The sequence below is a fragment of the Erithacus rubecula genome (genome assembly GCF_903797595.1).
Source record: "Erithacus rubecula genome assembly, chromosome: 10".
Lineage (NCBI taxonomy): Eukaryota > Metazoa > Chordata > Aves > Passeriformes > Muscicapidae > Erithacus > Erithacus rubecula.
In genome coordinates this window covers 10921781-10943826 of record NC_136662.1, presented here as the reverse complement: position 1 = coordinate 10943826, position 22046 = coordinate 10921781, and the positions used below count along the sequence as shown (strand labels likewise).

Genomic DNA, 22046 nt, shown 5'->3' with positions numbered 1-22046 from the left:
AGGGTGAAATATGCAATAAATTCTATTTTAAAATCAGTTGAAATAATTATGGCAAAAAGAGAAGGCTACATCTGGTTGCTGAAGTTTCATAATATTTTGTACAGTACAAAGCAAGAATGTCCTTATAAAAAAAATCTACATCAATTGAAGAAAAATATCTTTCAAAGCAAAAATACATGACCCAGATTTTAATTCTGTATAACATATCTTAGAGAAGATTTCTTAGAAATTATTAGATCTGATAGATAACTGAAGCAATACATCATTATGATTTTGTTTTCAGTATTGTTTTCCACTAGTTAAAACTGTGAACCAGAAAAAAGGGCTAAATGTAAAATTATTTCCCACCGAGTGCAGTCTGGAGTACAAGCAGGTTGAAATTTTCATTCTGAAGAGGTAGAAAGCACATACCCTATTCACACTTTACACCCACTTAATGTCCAGTCACAGGAAAGAGGAAAAATTTGATCTTGTTTAGTAACAAAGAGATCTTTCCATGTCTTTGCAAGAAAACAAAACTTTTGGCAGATTTGGACATACTCCCTTTCTTTTTTAATCTACATTTTGACATTTGGCCTCTATTTGAGGCAACTTGAAGATGAGTATGAGATCATTTTAATTAATTTTTTTTAAAAGCAAGTTTCTTGTCTGGGTCTGAGCTCTGAATTAATTCCTTTCATTCTTGCTGAGACAACCGTCTGTTTTCACTGGCAGCCTGGTGAGACAGTGAAGCAATCTCCCAGGACTAGCCCCATCAGCCAGCACTGTTCTGACCTTGATAATCCCGTGCGTGGCAGGAATCTGCTCCTAAGCTGAGCAATGCTCTCAGCCTTGGGACCTGTCTGCTGACTCATAGCAGTTTTCATAAGGGTTAAACAAGAAAAACCTACTGGCCTCAAAGTACCAGATAGAGAATCCATCTTTGATGTTATTTATATATCAAAGGGGGAATGATTATTGTATCTTATAATGGACTTTCTGTTAGAGGAGGATTTTATTCTGTAACAAGACCTGCCTTTCCTTTGTCACTGTCAGCATGTAGTGTTACTGGTAGAGCAGTAGAAGTTGGCTGTTGCTAGGGCTGTTGCTGTTGAGAGCACAGTGCTCAGAAAGGTGCAAAAAATTCAGTGTAATACTGAGTGTGTAAACCTTTGTTTTACCCTTGCTCTGCTCTGGTATGGCACATGTTTGCACTGTGCACACACTAAGCCTGGAGGCTGCAGGAGCAGTCTATGCTACTGCCTGCTGATGCAGAGCTGGGGACACCTTGGCCTCTCGGCTGGCTCCAGCTGCACGTGGATGCAAAGGAATTTCCTCATCCTCCATCTGCTGTTTAGCAAAGTTCACAAAAACCTGTGTGAGGAAAGCAGAAAATGTCACTGTGTCTTCAACTGAGATGAGTTAGTGGAGTGACTGCTCTGCAGGAAACAGACAGAAAGGGGAATCCACAAATATCAACTGAGACACTGTTATCAGCTGAGATCATGAGTTCCTCCTTTATTTTGATAAACTTCCTTGCAACTTCCTTCCTTGCAACTTCCTTCCTTTGGATGTACTTGCTTGCAAGTAAAAATCCTACTTTTTGTTAAGGAGGAGATGGCTTCAGCCAAGTTTGAATGGTTTGCACAGCATGAGTTTGGTTGTGACAGGAAAGAGGAGACAGACTATTACAGAATATTTTAGTAGGAAGCTGAAAGGCAGCCAGGAATGCCTCTAGCAATCCCACTGAAAACAGCTTTGCATATGTGGACCCTTTGTTGTTTAGGAAAGCAGACAGATGGGGCCAATACCCTCTAGCAAGTGGGTGTTTTCAAAACTCCCAGTGGACTTCCCAGGTTTTGTGTGTCTAATTGCTTCTCACAGTATTTTTGACACATCATCCAAACCTCTTATTTCAAATAAAATTATATTCTCAGCTCAGTCTCATTCCAAATTGCTGACCTTGCTCAGACTGCTGCTCCTGAAGGAATGGGTTGTGTGAATTCTGTCATCTGGGAAATGCTGTCTTACCAGCTTTCACATGGCACCTATTTACACAGGGACTAAGTTACTGATTCATACTGATACACCCTCCGTGATGAGAGGAATCTTGCCTGAGAAAGAGGCATGAGATAATTCTCTAAACAATTTGGTCCTTCAGTTTGGATACATCCCCATTATGTTGCCTAATTCTCACCCGACACACTTTCTCATGGGATGTTTTACTTTTTACTTACCTGATCTAATGTTGTTTGAGACACAGAATATTCTTCAATATGCAAGTTTTCCTTATTGGAGATTAATAATCGAAAAATCTTAGCCAGAGAGGAAGAGCAAATCTGATACTGCAGCATGTTGTAGTGTTTCTCTCTCTGTAAACTCCCTGGGAAGTTGATGCGTATGAATTTATCAGCAGGAGCAGGATCTGGAGGCAGCCCAGACTTTGGAGCTTTGATTTTCAGAGTGACAATGTAGCCATCTCCAAACCTGGGAAGGACATGTGGATTTAGGAATTGGGTGGAGAGATTGTTTCATAATTCAGGAAGGAAATTCTGCAGCTATGAAAACAATAACAGAATCTGAAAGATATTACATAAGATCCAGCTTTTTAGGAAGCCCTGAATTTGCCCTGCAGAAGTGAATGTAGCGTAACAGAGCTGAAATGAAATCTGGTCAGATTGTCTAATATACAATATAGCTGAACCCAGAAATAGGTCTGGTTAAACACTGAATTGCTTGTATTAAGTATAGTACATCACATACACTAAATTTTCCCATTAAAAACTACCATAAAAATATTCTTGTACTTACTTGTATTTTAGCTCCTGAATTGTGCCTAGGCATTTGAAGGTACCTTGTACCATGATGGCTAAACGAGTACAGAGGGCTTCACATTCTTCCATGCTTTCAAAACAGAGAACAGATATTTGAGATAAAAGCCAACAGATGTACTTCAGCTACTATTGGATTCTGAATTCTACCTGTTTTTACCTGTGTGAGGTTAGAACCACTGCTCTCCCATCTCTGAGCACGCCAACAATGGAGTCCCACAGGAGGCGCCGGGATTGAGGGTCCATCCCTGTAGTTGGTTCATCCTGTAATGGAAATGTTAAGGCAATCAGTCACATAAAACAGAGAAAATCTGTTCAGAAGCAGGTCATTTTGTGGACCATAGCATGTAATTGCTTCTCTTCAGTAATCTGTGCCTTGACAAAGCACATAGATATTGAGAAGTGTAGGAGTGAGTGGGTAGCAATGGACTTCTTGGCACAAAGCAGTAAGGAAACAAGTACATGGACTGTGGGTAAGAATACAGTGCAGTCTGTGTAGGGCACAGCTACAGAGAAGGGAATGCCTTTTCTGGGTACCAATGAGCTCCCACTCTGATTTACATCACCTAAGGATTTGATCCTACATAAATCAGCTAACCAAGTAAGTAACAAAAATTGTAAACAAAATTAGGATAGAAAAATTTTCATCTAACATCTTGTTCAAAGAAATTATGAGAAAACATTCTGACTGCTTACTACAGGTAGAATACATATAAAGGCATATTAAATGGTACAAAGAACCCAGCTACTAAAATGTATTAAAACACTTCTTCATAGATTTTACAAAGTAAAAGTAGCTGTGTCTAAAAGTCATAGACATAAAAATTAAGTTGGTAGAATATAGCCTAAATAAAGAATTTCTGTAGTAATTGCATAGAATTTCCCTTTAAATATGCAATTATCTAATCACTTATTTTATTTGACAAGAACTGCATTTCAGTATTTGTATAGTTTAGTATAAATTTGTACAATTTATTCCAAAGATATTAAAGGCTGGAAAAGGGTAGGTGTCTTCTCTGTTCTGCTGGATAAAGCAGTCAGGTGTATATGTTGGAAGATCATCATTTACATCAGTAGCTATACTCACATATGAAAAGGCAGAGTGAAACTAAACAACAGTTTACATTCAGATTTTTCTGGTTTATAGATTTTATCTCAACACATTTTTTTTTAAGATCATTCTTTTGTAATTACTTGGGATCCATTTGAAACAAAGTTATGCATCCCAGACTATGCCTGAGATTAACTCAAAATGACACTGAAATAGCTGTAAAATGAGGGCAGAAAGGAGCTTGCAAGGACTATGTAGCTCTTTAGCATGTAGTGTTATGAGATGCTGTATTGAAGTACCCAGAGCTGTCTTTCCATGACACTTACCAGCAAGATGAGTGGTGGGCAGCCTATCAGGGCAATGGCAGTGGAGAGCTTGCGCTTGTTGCCACCACTGTAGGTGCCTGCCAGGTGGTCTGCATACATAGGGAGCCCCAGCTTCTGGATGCCCCATTCAGCAACCTGTGAGAAAGACCATCTGTTTCACACAGCAGCTAATGCAGGACAGACAGGATTGCTGATGCATCCCTCTTCTGGTAGAAACATGGCAGTCCCCTGGGTTTTAGCACATTTGTTTTAGAACTGGGCCAAGGAGGTACAAAATATATTTGGGATGGTGAGGGATGTTCTAACTACATGAGAGAAAGCCATAAAGCAGCCTCAGCTGTAGACTTCTATCTGTGCAAGAATTTAAATAATTTTCTTCTGGAATCTTCATGTTTTCTTCCCTATACATATACTGTAAAGGCAAGAGCAAAACAGCAACCAGTGCCATTCTGAGCCACAGGAATTGCATCTTTAGCCTTCCACCATTAGTGCCACAGATTTGCAAGTACCATTAATGCCTGGGAACCTGCATTTAAATACTGTGATCTTGTTACTTAATTGTCCAAATGACAGGAACTACTCGCAGGACTTCAATACACAGAATAAAAAGTCCACTTTGGAAATTTTGGCCCTTGGCATCACAAATATCACTGTAACTATCAAAAGCAAGACTACTTTACCCTCTTGATTTCTTCTGCTGGAACCCCCCTCAAGCGTGCATATAAATAGAGGTGTTCCCGTCCTGTGAGCAGGTCATCAATGGCATCAAACTGAGGGCAGTATCCCATGTTTTGATGGACATTAGAAATGTGGGTCAATATACTGGAGAAACAAAGAAAAGAGTTGTAGTTCTGTAATATTAACTCTAAGACAGAGAATAACAGTTTGAATATAATCCTTTTTTTCCTGGGGCAACAGCTCTTGTGAGGGGAGAATTATCTCTTCCTGATAAAATATCCTGTGAAAATATCTGTCTGTAGATAAGAGCAAGGAGTATATTGTTGTCTTAAGTCAGCTCAGTCCTGGTTAAGAGTGTAAGCCCATTTCCCCTCACTATTTTCTTGCTTAAGTATAGACTAACTTAAGTTCTTTCAACAGCCACTCGGGTTTTATTATTTTTTGAAAACAGTGTTTATATCTAGAAGAAAAGAAGTGATTATTTTAGCTCAGAATATGGTCACTAGCAACAGACAGGCAGGACACAAGGCTAACACTTCAATGGTAGTAGGAAAAGTACAAAATCACAGAATGGGTGTGGTTGGAAGGGTCTCTGAAGGTTATCTTGTCTACTGACCCCACTTGGGCAGAGTCACCTAGAACAGGGTGCCCAGGACCACGCCTGGCAACAAAAAAGTTATTGTTCAGATCACATTAATGGACAAAGAATTAAATCCCAACTACACCTGACAATCCAAGGCACACAACATGGAAGTAAACCAACATAAGTACATACCAGATAACACTGTAATAACTTAGGACATTATGCCAGCATTGTGCAAACAAAGATGCTAGAAATAGCCAGGGTAAAGTTCCAAAGCTCAGATCAAAGCACTTTGTTGGATGGGTTATCTTATGTTTGGGAACTCTTGCCACTAGATATGATAGCTTTGTCCCACTGTTAGCATTACTACAACTCGGCCACAGATTTTGCAAGTGTTAAAGGTATCAAATGCAACTGTGTGTTAGCTGTGATCTCGGTGCCAGTGAGCTGCTGGATCACTGAGACTGTGATCTGGACAGTTCTGTGCTGGTAAATGGACTGCCACAGTATTTTTTTTGAAGGTACTCACCTATTGCCAGCCACTACAGCATCTCCAGATGTCACATCAGTATCTCCAGTCAGCATTTTGAATGTTGTTGTTTTGCCAGCACCATTCACTCCCAAAAGGCCAAAGCACTAAATTGCAAAATTTATCATATTCTTTAATATTTCCAACTTGCAAATTAGTGGGTGCATAAAATCTGAACTGATCTATGTAACCCAGTGTTATTGAGCAACCTACCTCTCCAGGACGGATGCCAACACAGAGTCTGTCCACTGCAGGCTTGCATCGACCTGCATAAATCTATATTGATGGGGGGAGGAAAAAAAAAAAAAAGGAAGTTTCTATTTCAAGATATCTACAGAAATGAAAATCATCTGAACTTTTACTTTAGTTTAATGCTATTGGGATGAGGTAATTTTAGAACTGAGACAGGAATAAATGTTTTTTTTCATTCTTCTCAAAATATTACCTTGGTCAGTCCTTGTAATTGTAAGATATCTGTTTTGTTTCCTCCATTCATAATTCTTTTTCTTTCTTCTGCGACATCCTCATCTTCATTAATAATAGGTGACATGGCAGTCTGAGAAAACCTGGAAAAACCCAAGATATTGAGTTGCTCTGGGGTCAGTTAGAATAACAGGGGAATCTGCTGCCAAAAATGTGACTGGTGGAAGCAGTGGGGTTGAAAGTTCACAATGTGACATTGGCTGGAGTATTCCTGCTGTTGGGAGAAGCCCTGACCTTTAAAGTTAATCACTAAATACTAAAAAGGGAGGAAATGGCTTACTCAAAAGAACATGCCTTGTCAGTCATTGATATGACAATAACTAGCCACAGGTTTCACTATTTGGCTACTCTTAGTACCTAGTGATGGTCCTTAGAAGTTTTGAGTAGATCTCTCTGCAAGATAGTATTTTTATAAGTGCGCCAATTAGTACTGTTGTTGGCAGTCTTGAACAGAAGTGAATGACCCCCTCACAGCTGGTAGGTAGCTGTTTTCACCAAGGGAGAGGGACATTTGTAAAGCAGAGAGGGAAAGTCCACATAGTGTCCAGGATACAGCTGTCCTGTGCCACAGACTAAAATTGCTGTCTTGGCATGTCAGGCTAGTACCTTATAGTACTAGCAAGTACCTAACCTGACTGAGGACACTGCAGACCTTCCAGGTAACCTTATAATTTTACTATTACAGTATCTTAAAAGAAAAAAATTACATTAAAATCTTAATTCAAGAAAGCTAATTTCTTTAATAAAATATTCTTAAATCCTCTTAAGATAATGCAGATTTGTAAATGCTTTCTTGAATCGGGATATCAATAAATTAAGAGAAGATCAGGTAAGTAAATAGAATGCAAAAAAGCTACAAAATTAGAGAAAAATTAAGAACAAAAAGAAGAAAAGAGGGACATAGAGAATAGCAAATATAGTCATTCTTTTAATAAAGGCATATTAATAGAACTTTTAGACATACCATCTTGTGGAGAACAAACGGTGCTGCATAAAGAGATTCAGAAAGAAGAACACAACTCCTTGAAGAGCCATGGCAACCAGATTCTTTCCAACAAAGTCCCACTGAAAGGGATCAGAAACATGCTCCTCACCTTTGCAGAAAGAGCACCAGAAAAGAAGGTGAAATACTGCTGAAAAACCCCTCTATTCCTCAGAACAAAAAGCATAATCGTAACAAATTACTGTACTTCAATTGCTCATGATCAGGCAATGGTTTCAATTTTTCAGTCTTATAAAACTTCTTAACGAAATGCCTTCCAGGTTAAGATGCTGCATGGAAGTAAAATATTCTCTCTGAATACACACTAGTTTGGATATCATTACACAAAACTTGCATGGATTATGTGAAAATACACACTTTTTCTGAATAAAAACAGATTAGTTCTGCTGCATGACTATTCTCTTAATAAGCTGACTGATATCAAAGACAACCATATCTCAAGAGAATGCATTTGAAGAACAATAGTCACTTTAAACATTAACTGAGGTATTCAAATGAAATGAAAACATAAGTCCTCTTCTAATTATCTAAAATCTTCCAAACAGATGATGAAAAGACACCAGTCTGATAGTGAACAAATGGGTTCATTTCCAATGCTGACTGCTGGTTGGGCCATAGAGTTCTGGCAGCACAATCAGAAGCTGTAATTCCTTCAGAGAGGGTGAACTTCCATACTTCTCAGCCATCTGATGATGGAAGAGGTGAGAATTTCAAGAATATCTACTACTTCTGAGTTAATCCTTCCAAACATCTCATCCAAGGTCAGGACATGTGACACTGCCATAGCTTGTTTCTTATTGGCTTCACTTACCAAACCTTGCATATACTTCAGTCACAGCTTGGTTCATGGCCAAGTCGATGAGTCCACGGCCCAAACAAAAATGTGGAAGGACAAGCAGTACATTTTTCAATGTTTTATTAAACTTCAGCAAAGACTGTAAGAAACAGAAACAACATAATTTGTTTAAACCAGACCTGCTCAAGAAAACATAGCAATACAAGTGAAAACTTCTTTGTCATGGGATAAACTCATACTGCAGCAGTTTGCAGAGAACTGTGGCTCGTGAGACGGACTCATGTTGGAAAAGTTCATGGAGAATTGTCTCCTGTGGAAGGGACCCCGCAGTGGAGGAGGGGAAGGACTCCTCTCCCTGAGCAGTGGGAGAAACAACAGGTGATGAACTGATCATAACCCTCATTCTCTGCCTCCTTATGCCACTAGGGGAGGAGGTAGAGTTGGGAAGAAGGGAAGGCTGGGGAGAAGGTGAGGTTTTTTTCAGATCTTATTTTATTTCTCTTATTCCAATTTTTTAAAATAATAAATTCAGGTAATATCTCTAATATTTTCTCGTGATAGTATTTGGTGAGTGATCTCTCCCAGTCCTATCTCATCTCATGAAGATTTCATTAAATTTCTCTCCCCTGTCCAACTGTGGAGAGGAGTGGGAGAGAGGCTTTGTTGGGTGCCTGGCATCCAGCCAGCATCAACCCACTACAAACATTACTTACCGGGTTATTTTCAAATAATTCCAGGATGAATGTAATGGCACTGCTGTTAATTCCCACAAAGAGATTAATACAAGACAGTGCAACATAAGCAGTGCTGGGGATACTGAAGAAAGAAGAAGCAGGGTACATCATGGGAATGACTGCCCATCTGCATGCAAGAAATAGAAAAAGTATGATAACTTCTCAGTATTCTCATGTCAGCCTAAAGAAAACACAAAGTTGAGCTTTCTTCCCTTCCCAAGTGTAACAATATGGTGTAATCAACCAGTAACCTACCACAGTATTTTCTCTCTGGTTACTACATAAGATTTTTTCCTGCTTAGTCTTTTTTTTTTTTGCTATTAAAGTGCATGGCATTAGACACTGCTAAAATTGAGAAAACTTAATGCTAGCAAGGTTGCTATCACCCAGGTATCTTTGCACATTTCAGTGAATGGGTACACCAAGAAGAAACAAAGAAATGCTGAGTGCTGAAAGATACTTCAGTATTGGCTGTGAATGTGGCAAACAAACAACCACTAAATTCCTACACAACATCCAAAGAAGAAAGCTAACTGAACAAATACATTTTCCTGTACAGGTCACATTTAATGCTTCAAAATGCAAGGCAGGCAGTGATGAAAGAATCTCTTTTGCAGCCAGAAAGAGTATATAAATATCCCATGGAAGCATCTAGATTTAACCTATTTTGGATCCACCCAGTTCTATTCTTCAAAGCTGGATTCCACTAAGTACTGAGCTCAGTAACATCAAATAATTTCCATGTGAAATACAGGGCCCACCAGCAGCAATAATCTTGAACACTCACCCATACAGCAGCAGCAAGGACACAAGCACAGGGAGATTGGTTGGAGAGGCATATGCTTTCTTGTTGAATCCAACAAATATAGCCACAACCATCCCAGCACTCAGTGCATAATTCACCTGCCACAGCACGGGGAAGATCAACATGTAAGACCCAAGACGGGCTGCAAACATATCCAGATTCTACACATAATTCCAAAAGGATTTTATATTGAGGAATATCAGAATTTGAGTTAGACTAGCCACACTGAATCTTTTGGATCAACAGGTCCCTGGAAATCTCAGTATTTTTCTAAGATATATTTTATCAGACTGTTCATCAAAAATATGACATGTTGCTGTTTCTTAGATTATGGTTTGTGAATCCATTATGTCATAGTCCTGCTTCCAGGCTTCCCACAAAAAGTGGCCATGGATATGCAAGGGAAGTGCAGTTTCTGGTGATGGAAACAAAGGCTGTGTAGGATGGAAGAGCTAGTCACTCAAGGCACATTCCTGGGAAGAGGCTGAAGTGAGAATGCCTGGCCATTGCTCATTTTCTCTGTTCAGTATTAGTAGCACTACTCTACTGCAATGCATGGAATTTCCCATGCAGAATGGAAGGCAGCATTTCATGGAACTGCTAACTCCCCTTAATGCCTTTGCACCATGCTGTCAAGGGCAACAGCCAAGCAGGATTCCTGTCAAGGAAACTGCTGTGAACAGCAGGGAGCAAGAACTCTGGCACCTGCTTCTTTTCCCTCATTTACTAAAATAATGCCTTGCTTTATCTTCTCCTGAGAGAATACCTTCCAAATCCTGAAGAGTTTTGGGCTTTTCAAATATTGATTTACTTTTCTTTTTAATTTTTTCAATTCTGTATTCATGCTTTTCTTATTGCATAATTCCTTGGCCACTTCCATGGTTGCAAAAGCATGGCCAGAGAACCAGCCCTTGTGCCTCAGCCAGCCAAAGAATTTTCTCTTTTATGACAAAGTGGCTGGAGGGAAGCTGTCTAAGCTGTCTAAGCAAGTCTGCAGCTATGGCATGAATTTTTTGGAATTTGACCATGATACAGTGATCTAAATGAATATGTAATTTTAAACACCCTAGAGTATTTTTTCAGGCCTATAGATACTGTTCCAGCAGGCTGTGAATCTTCCCCACTTAGGTTTCTTAAATATCTTGAAATATGTTTTGGGAATTCTAAAGGACAGGAGTGACTAGCACCTGGCAATGAGGCTTTTTCCTGCTGTAGTCATCATACACTCACTTGTAATGGCTAGAAATCGTTAGACTATGAAAAATACAGCTTCATTACTTTGTCGAGATGTGCACCTGAATTAATTTCTGCATATATAATTAGTTCAGAGGCCAGATCCTTAGCATGATCTCTGAGAAACACTTAGAAGAAATGAATGCTTTGCAATGCTTAGAATCACCTTCACTTGATTCACTGATTCATGCACACCCAGGATAATCAGAGGCTGTCAACCAGACCAGCAGTTACTTACTATGTCCCACATGAAGTTAGTTAGCCAGTAGGTAACAGGGCTCACACCACTGACAAACTGGAGATGTTTGGCTTTTGTTACACGCTCTTGGATCAGGTATAAAACAAAACTGGCTGGGATAAAGGACATGGCAAAAATCACACAGATGGCAACAACAGCATCCACTGAAGTGGTCAGTCTACAACAGAGCACAAGAAGGGACTGTGAGCAAGGGAACGGATGGAATGCAGCACTATATTAGCATTTGGGGACTCTGGAGGGTGCTTTAAGATTTGGAAGTAGCAAGGCTGTTTTAAGTAGAAGACTTCTCCAGTTTCAAAATGTGCTACTGTATTTTTCCAAGTTGTTTTGAGAAGTGTAGCTAACAAATATGGCACTATTCCCTGATCTTTTACTTGCTTAATATATCTCAGTTTTACAGCCTTTCCTGTGTGGGACATCTAAAACTAGACATTTAGGCACAATAGCCAAAGTGCTCTGGAGACAGGGAAAAGAGAAACTTAAAAAGATGAGTTGGAGACAGTGAGATGCAGCACAGATTTTACCTCTGTGCTATAATGCAAAGTTTTTAGTTTCACTGAATTATTAACTTAATAAGAGAGTGGAAATTGTTGTCATTTTAGGGATGTCTTTTCCAAGAAATTATGACTTTCAGATTTGGTAATACACCAATCCTACTTCACGTCATTGAAAAATCTATCTGTGTCCTGTCCTTGGCACCAAGAGAGCAGGTTGTCAGCTACTTGAGCTGTATTCAATCAAGGATAAGTTCTCACATCATATTTTATTATGTGTTTTATTTCAGAAGAAAATGTATTGGATTTGGAGCATGAACAAAAATTTCAAAATCTTTGTGCTTGGGAATCAAAAGAAACCTGCAATAACATATATCCAATGGTCATAGTTCCTATGTGGGATGGGAATGAACTCTCAGTGAATAAGATATGTATAGATTATTGGTTAGAATAAAACTTCAGAGAAGGGCCTTTACAGTCTGGCTATTGAACTCTTTCTCCTCAGAGTGTGAGCATGATGGAAGTTCCAAGTTGCCAGGAGAGGGAGGGGTAAAAGCCAGAAGATGAGCACAAGCAGACTTACACAGTGACTTCAGAGAGTTGCTCCTTGGTGAGGTTCAGAGGATGGTTTATAGCAGTGATCCCATGTTCCTCAGGGTCTTGGCCAGTCCTCAAATTAGCTCTGAGGATTGCATTATTGGCTACATTGAGGAAGCTAACCATAGCATGCCAGCCTTTATTGTTAAACCACACCTGAAACAGACAGAAATCACAGATTATTTTATCAGTTACTGTCTTCATTGAGCTACAGGAGAAAATTTGATAGCTTTTTATCTACTTTGGTGGGCACTGTCTGCAGGGGTGAATCCAACACCAGGAATTCATAGTTCCTAGGCACAGTCCCACAGGAGGAGCTCACATACTATGCTTTTAAAAGCACTGGACAATTACTGTCAGGGGATTTTATAGAAGCACATTTTAGGATTTAGTGTACTACTCTAAGTATTCAGGACAGCAAGCAGTACTAAGAGCTAATGATTTTTAAAAATCTCACATTTGAAATACTATGTATAAGAATTACTTTTAGTATGGGATAGAATGTTAATATCAAGTTATTTCTTGCATAGCATTTCAGCTCTTTTTGCATCTTGGAGTATCACCATCAATATTCTCATAATTTGAAGTCTATGTCAAGAAAGGCTGTGAGTTAGCAGACTAATTCCAGTAAATACCTTAATATTGTCTTCAGTTTCCATGTATTTAAGGAAATTAGGGATTTCTTTAGCAGCAGCCAGTGAAGTTTGTCCCTAAAACATAAAAGAAAAAGCTAAAGATCAGCTCTCTAGGTGAAATCTACTGCTGCAGTAGCCATGTTTTAATAAGGGGTCAAAAAACAAACAAACAAACAAAATTAAAGATCTTGCTTACTCCTGTCACATTCATCATTCGGCCAAGATCACTTAAAAAATTGACAATTTGATCTCCAGAAACATGAAGGACTGGAAGCCTTCCTCCTATAGAAATTCCTCCATATCTAGTAAAGAGAAAAATATCATCAATATCTCATACTACACACCCATAACTGTGTATTAATAGAAATACTAAAACCCCACTTAATGCAAGTTTAGTTTTTATGCATTAAATATTTCATGTATAACAATTTGTACTCCTTTTCTAAAAAGTTTTATTAGGTCTTTTTAGGGCTTACAAATAATAGAAGCTCTATCAGTTTCTGAGAAGTTTATGCCAGGGTTCTGAGAAAATTATTTAGAGAGAAGATTTGGAGAAAACGGTGATTTCTACAGAATGAAATCCTCAATTCAAGGTAGTTACCATATACGGTTTAGACAGCATGGAGGACTAAGGAAAGCACAGACCTCAGTAAAAGTTTCAGATGCTCTGAGACGAGCAGGCATTCACCAATGTCAGTACCAACCAGTGCTCCATAATGATAAATGCTATTGCATAAGATGAACTGAAGTCTAATCCCACAGAAAGCAATGCTTGCACATGAACAGCAGATATTCTGTGAAGAAAGACAGTCATCCAGCTGGTATATTTTGAAGTGAACTACAGCTGGTGAGAAATGAAATGAGTATGTGCTTCAGGGTAACCAGTCATCTCTCTGAGCTTTTTAGTAATTGCAGTGCAGACATCACACACATTAGCTGTTGTCTACCTAAAGGAGAGAGCTAGTGCAATCTGGTTAGTAACTACTGCACATGTACAAAGCAGGCATGAGGAATTGTGGTTGTTACTTTTCTATTTGATAGGCTAGTTGTCTGGGTTTCATCCCACTCAGATCCTCTTTTTGGAGGGTTTATATTTGTTTCTGTGGCACTGAAAGAGCTGTGTCACAGCAGTATTACTGTATATTGCATATTGTCTGAGCCTTTTCACCACACAGCTCCCATTGGTTTGGCTCCTGCAGGTAATAAAGCTCTGATAGCCCCATTGTGAGCCTCTTGCATTCATCTCCTGCAGGGAGTTCAAACAAATATAACCCCTTATCTTTATAAGACCTTTCCTGATCCCCAGCCTATTTCCCACTGAAGCCATCTCTTTGTTCTACACTGTCTGCCACAATTCCCCTTGTCCATTTGCATAAACACTGTGATGCTCCCTGGTTAAACAGAAATACATTGTTCCTTTATTTACTACCTTAATCTGTGAATTGGTTTCTTACCTTTGCTCATTAACCCAGTATTTACTCTTCAAGCTGAAACAGACAAAGAGAATCCCCTCTCAGTGCACAGAACCAAAGTCAATGATACGTCAGGCTTAAATAAAAATTAAAGTTGAATTCCTATACTTTGCAGATCTCTAGTCTCCTGTTTATTACTTTGAGTTAAGGGGTTGGCAAGACTTTTGGCATTCCTTGCAGTGTGTTTTTGGCTTTTTGTGTTCTGTCATGATTCATCTCCAATTCATACAAAGATAAGCAAGATTCCTAAAGTGACACATACTGGGCTATTTTAATCCATGATTAATTTATTTTAAAACATGTATCTAAAGCAATTATGACACATGCTAAGGGAAATCAGTCAAAGGCAGCTAGCACACAGCTAATATAAAGGGAATTTCAGGAATTCTGCTGGGAACTGAATAAGTAGCCATGCCTGAATCAGAGACAGGCTGTGGACACTGCACAGTGAATTACCAGGCTCAGCATGCAGGCCAGCTCAGGAGCTATCAGTAGGATGGATGTATCTGTGTAACACTGTTCTTTGGCTGCTCTTTAGCACTTCTGGGAAGCAAGTGATAATTAACTCAGGCAGATGGTCAGGTTAGTGTGGGCACAGTTCTTCAGGGAGACAAAGTAATATCTCTGCAAGGCAGCTCACCAACGCTGTGCAGAGGCACCATTTTTGTCACCATTAACACTGCCTTCCCTCAGCACTGACAACTAGCTCTGCCTATAAAGGAGTAGCTGATGATACAAATAGTTACAATTGAAAATATTAAACTCTCCTAAAATCAGCCTCTTCTAGTCTTATATCGGAAATATGGACACAGTGCTCAAATCTATAGAAAACTGTGGCAACCAGGTGTTATATCATTATTGAATAAGAATTTCATCACCAGGTAGAGAATACCACATGTGAAAAAGAAATAGATTCATCCCTACCTTCCTTTTATCAAAGTGGGATATGTCTTCACCAGAAAATCCGAAATATTTCTGTGGGTCAGATCTTGAAGAATTTCTGTGCTGCGTTGCACTCTCTGACAAGAAACAAAAACCTAATCAATCACAATAACGTTTAAAGTGCCTTAAGCTATTCAGTGTTAGGAAAAGAGAAAAAGTAGTTTTGGTTCAGAGAAAATGCTCAGGTTCATAGTATCACTGAAAGAGACTGGGTCAATCACTCAAGGGTCATTTCTAGCCTTACTTTATCCTTACTTTACTAAGACTTTAGAAGAAATCAATAAGTTTTTGATGTATGACACAAAACAGTTGCATGTCACTCTGAAACAGGTCTTTGCAATGAAGGTTAGGGTTGCTCAAGGCCTTTTCTTCAATCTGAAAGTAGGAAACTTTTCAAATACACTGAGGCCTCAGCTAAAACAAACAAAAGATAGTTTCCTACGATTTAGCAATTTTAAGTAAAAAATAATAAAAAAATTCACCTTCACTGGCACATGAGGTAGTTTGAATGAAAATTACTTTTTGTTTTTTAAATATAAAAATGATGCCCCATGACAACTTTGCTGAGTCTTTTATAAATACAGGATTGCTGTGAAATGCAAGACCTCACACTCCTTAGTTTATCCCAAGTTAGAATATATTTCAAGAGGTTTCTGAGCAGCTTCAGATGGCAAAGCTTACAACCTGAAATCATCTGAAAATGACCTAGTAAGTAAATCTAATGAACTTTCCGGAAGTTCCTGCCTTTGTCCACAAAAAGTATGACACAGAAGACACATTAGAGACATCCAGCTGATTCTAGACAGGAAGACTGGTAACATCCTCATAGTGCCTTCATTAATTGAGCTGTCTGTGCTTAAACATAATTCTATTGACAATTATTTACACCCTGGGGCTTTCCTGAAGACTCAAGTGAACTTGAGTTTCTTTCTGACGTGGTTTACAGAAGTATAATATTGTGCAAAACTATAATATTACAATAAACACATTTTGTTTAGAGGACTAGAATCCTCACAAACAAATTAAAAAATGCATCTTACATGGAATTGAAGTTTTAGACTAAAGATCTCTGAAATACATTACCATGCAATCAGCAAAATTCAACTTTGTCTGTTGGACAGGGATTACTAAGAAATCAGAAATAACTTGGGATGCTGTAAGGTATATAAGCTCTATCAATTTTTTTTTCTTCATAAAAGGAATTTTAGAGATATTTAAAACAACATTGTTTTGTGAACAGTGAAAGAGAAATCAAAGCAAGCTGAATCAGTTAAGAGACTTTGTAATGGAAAGTGGTATAGTCACCATTCATGAAGTGCTCAAAAATGTGGAGATGTGGCATATGGGGATGGAGTTCAGTGGTGAAGATGGCTGTGCTGGGTTAACAGCTGGACTCAATCCTAGAGGTGCTTTTTAACATAGTGGTTCTATGATTCTATGAAAATTAGAAATATTTTAGTCATTTTGCTAGTGTGCTTGGCCTGGCAAACAGGAATATTAAAGATGAACAGTGTGCAAGGTGAGACATTAAATTAGAGAGCTACTACTCTGAGAGTGGTTGCAATTCTGTTTAACTTCTTAGAAAAACATTTATTAAATGCAAACACTGACAGGCTGTAATTTTCCTTTGCTCTTCAAAAGAGCAAGCACATTTCATAAAGGGCACTCCTAAGATCATTCATTGATAGGAGAGGAGAGAATGTAGCTCTGTTCTCCTCCATACAGCATCAGCAGTTATTAAATTACTCATCTTCATGCACATGGATATAAATATTCACTTTGCTAGCTTAAAACATTTCAGATAGAAATGGATCTGAAAGACATGTAAAAAAATAATAATTTGGGGTTCACTGAATATTGATTTTCCCATTTTAATGAGAGGACCGCACTCAAAGTTTTAAAAATTGTGACCCTTTTTCTTTCTTTTCTTTCATCTTTCTCCCTCCTGCCCTTCCCTCCTTTAAAAAAGGGCAAATTTCTAAATAGAATTGCTCTTTGGGGCCAAGGAAGCGTTTTTTTTTTTTAATTATGGGAAAAATTGCACAAAAATTTTTTAATTTTCTTCCACATGAAAAGTTTGCAATTTGGATGAAAACAGTAATAAAAATTTATTTAAATGTGTAAGCTTTTCCAATACCTCTGAAATTGAATTCCAAATTCCAGCAACTCTTGCTTTCTTGAAAAAGAATGCACTGAACTCCTTCCATGTGCATTAGCAAGGCAAGGTACTTAGACACTGATCCCTTTTCCAGCATTTGCCATGAAACTTTTCTACAAAGATTTATGGCACAAGAACACAACCTGTGGTGGTGGGAGGCCTCCTGCACCTGCAGGGCATTCTGGCAGCATAGTGAGTTTCTTGTGAGTGCTGCACTTGCAGGAAGGTGATGGATTCTCAGGGCTCCACTGTTGGCTCAGCAGGAGGCTGCTAAGGTTAGGATGAACAGCAGGTGTGTCCCAGGCAGTTGGCATGTTATTGCATGGGTAGCTCCTGTGGAGAGGAACAGAGCTTTAAGCTGTGCAGAGATAATGGTCCATGAGAACTCCCAAATCCACAAAATCACAATGCTCTAAGCAGATATTTCCACCCCAAATATCATCCTGTGAGTTTTGAAAAAGAGCAACACTTGAGAGTATTTGGTGTACATTAATAAATATAATCTCCTCCCATATCTCTGTTCACTGTCTTGAGCTTGCAGATAGGACGCTGAAGAAACAAGGTGACTGTGTTTGACCCCTTAGTACTGGAAATCTGCAGTGGATATGTCTTTATAAAGAAACTATAATTTTCCTTTCTCATGCAGTATCTTTTCTTTTTTTAAAGTTTCCTCTTTCTTTCTGCTATACCAGGTAGAGGAGAGGAATGGGAGAAGACAACCAGGAGGATCAAATTGCTGGATATCATGGCTGGGAAAGAGTCAGGAGAAAGGGAACAAATGTCAAAGCATAGCAAGCCAGTGACAAATGGCTCCAAAGCAGGACTCCCAGGAGAATAAGCAGGTAGGACAACAAAAGGTGGAGCTCTGCTAATGATGCTCTCACTTCAGAATGAGAACAATTTCAACTCATGGACACTGTCCTATTGCTACTTCACAATCTGAGTAATTGCTGAAGTTATTGCTTCCAAACAGACCAACAGGAACTGGAGGAACCTGGAGGGACTCAGACATGGAAAGTGCCAGGGAAGCTGAGAATTTGGGCCTGAGATCACTGATGTACTGACATAAATTTCAAGGTTGCTTAACTCTCAATACTCAGTACATGAGCTGGTTTCCAGTCAGTCATATCGAGCACTGTGAATCATTCTTAACCCAGTGGCAATGTTATCTTGCTGTTTGTTTGGTACCTTTGAACAAATATTAGATATAGCCAACAGTTGAAGCATTTGCTCTTGTGAAGAGTCAAGCCAATTCATTCTTGTTTCACTACTCAAGTTCCACTAGAAGTATCCTGCTAGGACCTCATTCAAGAGAAATTAGCTAGCAACTTACAAAAGAGGTTGATTCTTCATACAGCGAATTCCAAATCCTGGTTTATTCAAGAAAGCATGAGTAAGGGAGACCATCTGCTCATTGCCAGGACGTTCATTGCTAAGGGAATAAGATAGGACTTTCTTTATGAAATATTTTTTCAAACTATTGTACTGTAATACACATAGGAACTAGAGAAGGAAAATCATATGGTACTACCAACTGCCCCCCTTCAAATGCTGATAATTCAATTGTTTTATTTATTTATTTATGCAAAAACCCACAATGTTCCAAGATGGTTGACAGGCTATGGGTCTTTTCTCCTAATACTAAAGCTGACTTATAACAAAGTCCAATGGCAGCATTCTCCAAAAAAGGCTTGAACCCTCATTGCTAGTCTCTCAGCACTGTCACAGTCAGTAATCAGAAGATGAAAAACATATTCTGCATTATCATTTGTGGAGGCTTGGATCTCCTGTTAGATAATAAGTGTTGAGGTCCTGAAATCAGATAGGTAGAGAATACTGAAGTTAGAAAGATATTTGAAAGACTATTTGTTAGATGTACTAGCAGTTGTATTCTCCAGGTGCACCAACTTAACGCTATTTTAATTGTGCTGATTTCAGTGAAGTGAATATTTTTTTACATCACACAGAGTGAGAAAAAAGCAGCGAGACAAGGCCCCATGATGTTAAACTCTAAGGAGAAAAAGGTGTAAGTGTGACAAATGTACTTTAAGTGATTCCTCTTACCTGAAGAAAGTAAACTGTTGTCCATAAATCCAAGGGTGTAATGTTAAGGAAGGATATTCTCCAAATGGAGGAATAATGACTGTAAGTACTAGAGATAGCAACACAAAACTAGCAGGGAGAACAACCTGAAGGAAACAGGAAAACTTCACATTAGGATATTGTATAAACATTGTGGAGCGACACTGTACACACCCTAATAGAAGTAAACAAAGGAAGGACAGCAGGAGCACTCAGATCCAATCTGGTTTAACTCCTGAGCATCAACAACTTAATTTCAAGTGCTTTTGCTTAAAATTCTGGTTGCCATAGAACTGCATTATGTTAAAAATAAAACACTGGGCTAGTAGTGATAGAGACATGAACTTGGTGCAGTTGGTAGACTCCAGGCAGAAAGAAATAGAAGAAGAGGCAAAAGAATCAGAATAATAATTGCACTGTTATGCATTTGCAGCACTTCTGTTGCTTTCCATAGTGTGATCATTGCTGGAAAGGCAGTGTTGAGAATGTTGTGGGAAAGAATCTAGGGCAGCACACGTCAGCCAATACCTGTGCCAGGAAGTCCTTGTGGCTGCGGGAGGCGCGGTGGAAGCGCTTGATGAGCAGTGCTTTGATCTGCTGACGTACAAGCTGAAAGCCTTTATACTGTTGGGACCCTTTGCCTTCATTTTGATCTCCTGCTCTGCCTACTGGCATTCGAGAAGTGTCACTAGTTTTCAGGGCAGTTTGTTCATCTGGTTTGTTCTCAGTAGGAGTTTTGCCAAGAGCAGAACCATTTTCTTGAGTATCTCCTAGGTTAAGATGAGAAGCATCAGAGAAGACACTATTTTCCATATATGAATACATTCCATACATTTTAATGAGATCCAGATTTTACCAACCGTACATATCATATCTCCAGATTGCTTTAATTACAACTATTGCACTGTGGTTGTATTCAGTGACACCATATAGATTAACTCTCCTCTTACTCAGCAGGATGAACAGTTCAATCATCTATGTAGTTTATGGACTAATCGGAAAGAACTTTTCATACAACTACTCAAACCATTGACATCTGGGTGCTTGACACTCCACTTTTATTTGTATAGTTAAGAACCTCATCCAATCTAAATAGAAGCCTTTCTGCTGACTTAGTCTTTTTTTTCAGGTATCATGTCAGGCCCTAAAAGCAGATATTTGCTGACCAAATTTATTTTGTCAAGAACACATAAAAGCCTGAAAGTTCTGAAACTCCTGTTTATAGAGTGTTCAGAATAAAAAACACTCCCAAGAACAGTTAATCAAATATGGATTTGTGGATCTATACCTGTTTTTTGCATTTCAGGGTCAGCTTCTGCTGTGACCTTTAGGAAAACCTGTCATAGAGAAATGCATTTTCTGGTTAGGAAAAGCAGAGTTACAATAACCTGACCTTTAGAACACCATACATGATACTTCAATATAAAAGAGGAAAATTTTAATAATTTTCAGTACTCCATATTATTATCAATAATCAGAGGTCTCTTATGAAATACCTCAGAAAATAATGAACAAAGACACACAAAAAAAAGAAAAAGAATACATTTCAGGCTAATGGGTCAGGCTCCACAAGGCTATAATGAATTAAGGGTTAGATCCTTTCTCTAGGCCTTTCACAAAGATTTTCTGAGTGTGCCACACCTTATGGGACTGGATTTTGAAGGACATTTTAGGAATTAGGAATTAAATGTTTAAGAACAGGAATAGTCTCAGTAAACATTTTGGGTGCTTATGGCGAGGTCTGCAGGTATTTTAATCTGTCTGTTACCTCTTCAAGTGGTGTGTCTGAAACTCCAAAACTGCTGAGTCCCAGATCATCCAAGGTTTCCTCCAGTTCTCTGAAGAGACTGGCATAAGACCGTTGTTTAAAGTTTTTATTGGGCAAAAGATAAATCAGTTCCTGACCAATGCTTTCAATTAATTTTGCTTCTGGGATATGATGGTGGATTACTTCTGCTAGCTCATTTAGATCTCCTGTGAAAAGTCAAAACAGTGTTCATAGAATGAATATTTAACCATATTAAGCATGATTTCAAAAGCTGTTGTTTGCACTAAAAGGATACTGTTCTATTACATAACTCACAGATACCTCAGTTAATTCTGCACTAGACTGGGCTATGTTGCTAATTATGCTTTGGAACCATGTAGCAGGAAACTATTTCAGGTTTGTTAATAAAGCACAACCAAATCTTCAGGAATATCTGCTTTAATTATTTTCTTATGCAGAAAACCCAAAATTGCTTTATTTTTTCTGAGAAAGTCTATTTCCCTGCTCTAGATAAGATTCACTTTTCATGAAAAAATTCTACAAAATTCAATACCATACTTGTAAAGCACACAAACTTCCAGTTCATCATCTGTACCTGAGACCGTATA

The 22046-nt window shown here is 38.6% G+C and overlaps 1 protein-coding gene across 3 annotated transcripts in view; it reads right to left on the bottom strand.

Moving 5' to 3' along the window:
- Positions 1-1211: 1211 nt before the first annotated feature.
- The window catches only part of ABCA4 (ATP binding cassette subfamily A member 4), a 68770-nt gene continuing 47935 nt past the window's right edge, over positions 1212-22046 (bottom strand). For all 3 annotated transcript variants that reach the window (XM_079314373.1, XM_079314374.1, XM_079314375.1), the window contains 25 exons: positions 21439-21644; positions 20959-21007; positions 20199-20440; positions 19653-19777; positions 18922-19020; positions 17732-17921; positions 15413-15507; positions 14471-14503; positions 13213-13318; positions 13017-13091; positions 12368-12537; positions 11270-11447; positions 9781-9896; positions 8973-9120; positions 8275-8398; positions 7425-7554; positions 6423-6543; positions 6191-6253; positions 5978-6084; positions 4868-5009; positions 4188-4322; positions 2971-3074; positions 2791-2883; positions 2217-2466; positions 1212-1353 (listed from right to left, as the gene is read on the bottom strand). In XM_079314373.1, the coding sequence (XP_079170499.1) occupies positions 1231-1353; positions 2217-2466; positions 2791-2883; positions 2971-3074; positions 4188-4322; positions 4868-5009; positions 5978-6084; positions 6191-6253; positions 6423-6543; positions 7425-7554; positions 8275-8398; positions 8973-9120; positions 9781-9896; positions 11270-11447; positions 12368-12537; positions 13017-13091; positions 13213-13318; positions 14471-14503; positions 15413-15507; positions 17732-17921; positions 18922-19020; positions 19653-19777; positions 20199-20440; positions 20959-21007; positions 21439-21644 (3224 nt within the window). In that variant the 3' untranslated portion in view covers positions 1212-1230. The remainder of the gene's footprint in view (positions 1354-2216; positions 2467-2790; positions 2884-2970; positions 3075-4187; positions 4323-4867; positions 5010-5977; positions 6085-6190; positions 6254-6422; positions 6544-7424; positions 7555-8274; positions 8399-8972; positions 9121-9780; positions 9897-11269; positions 11448-12367; positions 12538-13016; positions 13092-13212; positions 13319-14470; positions 14504-15412; positions 15508-17731; positions 17922-18921; positions 19021-19652; positions 19778-20198; positions 20441-20958; positions 21008-21438; positions 21645-22046) is intronic.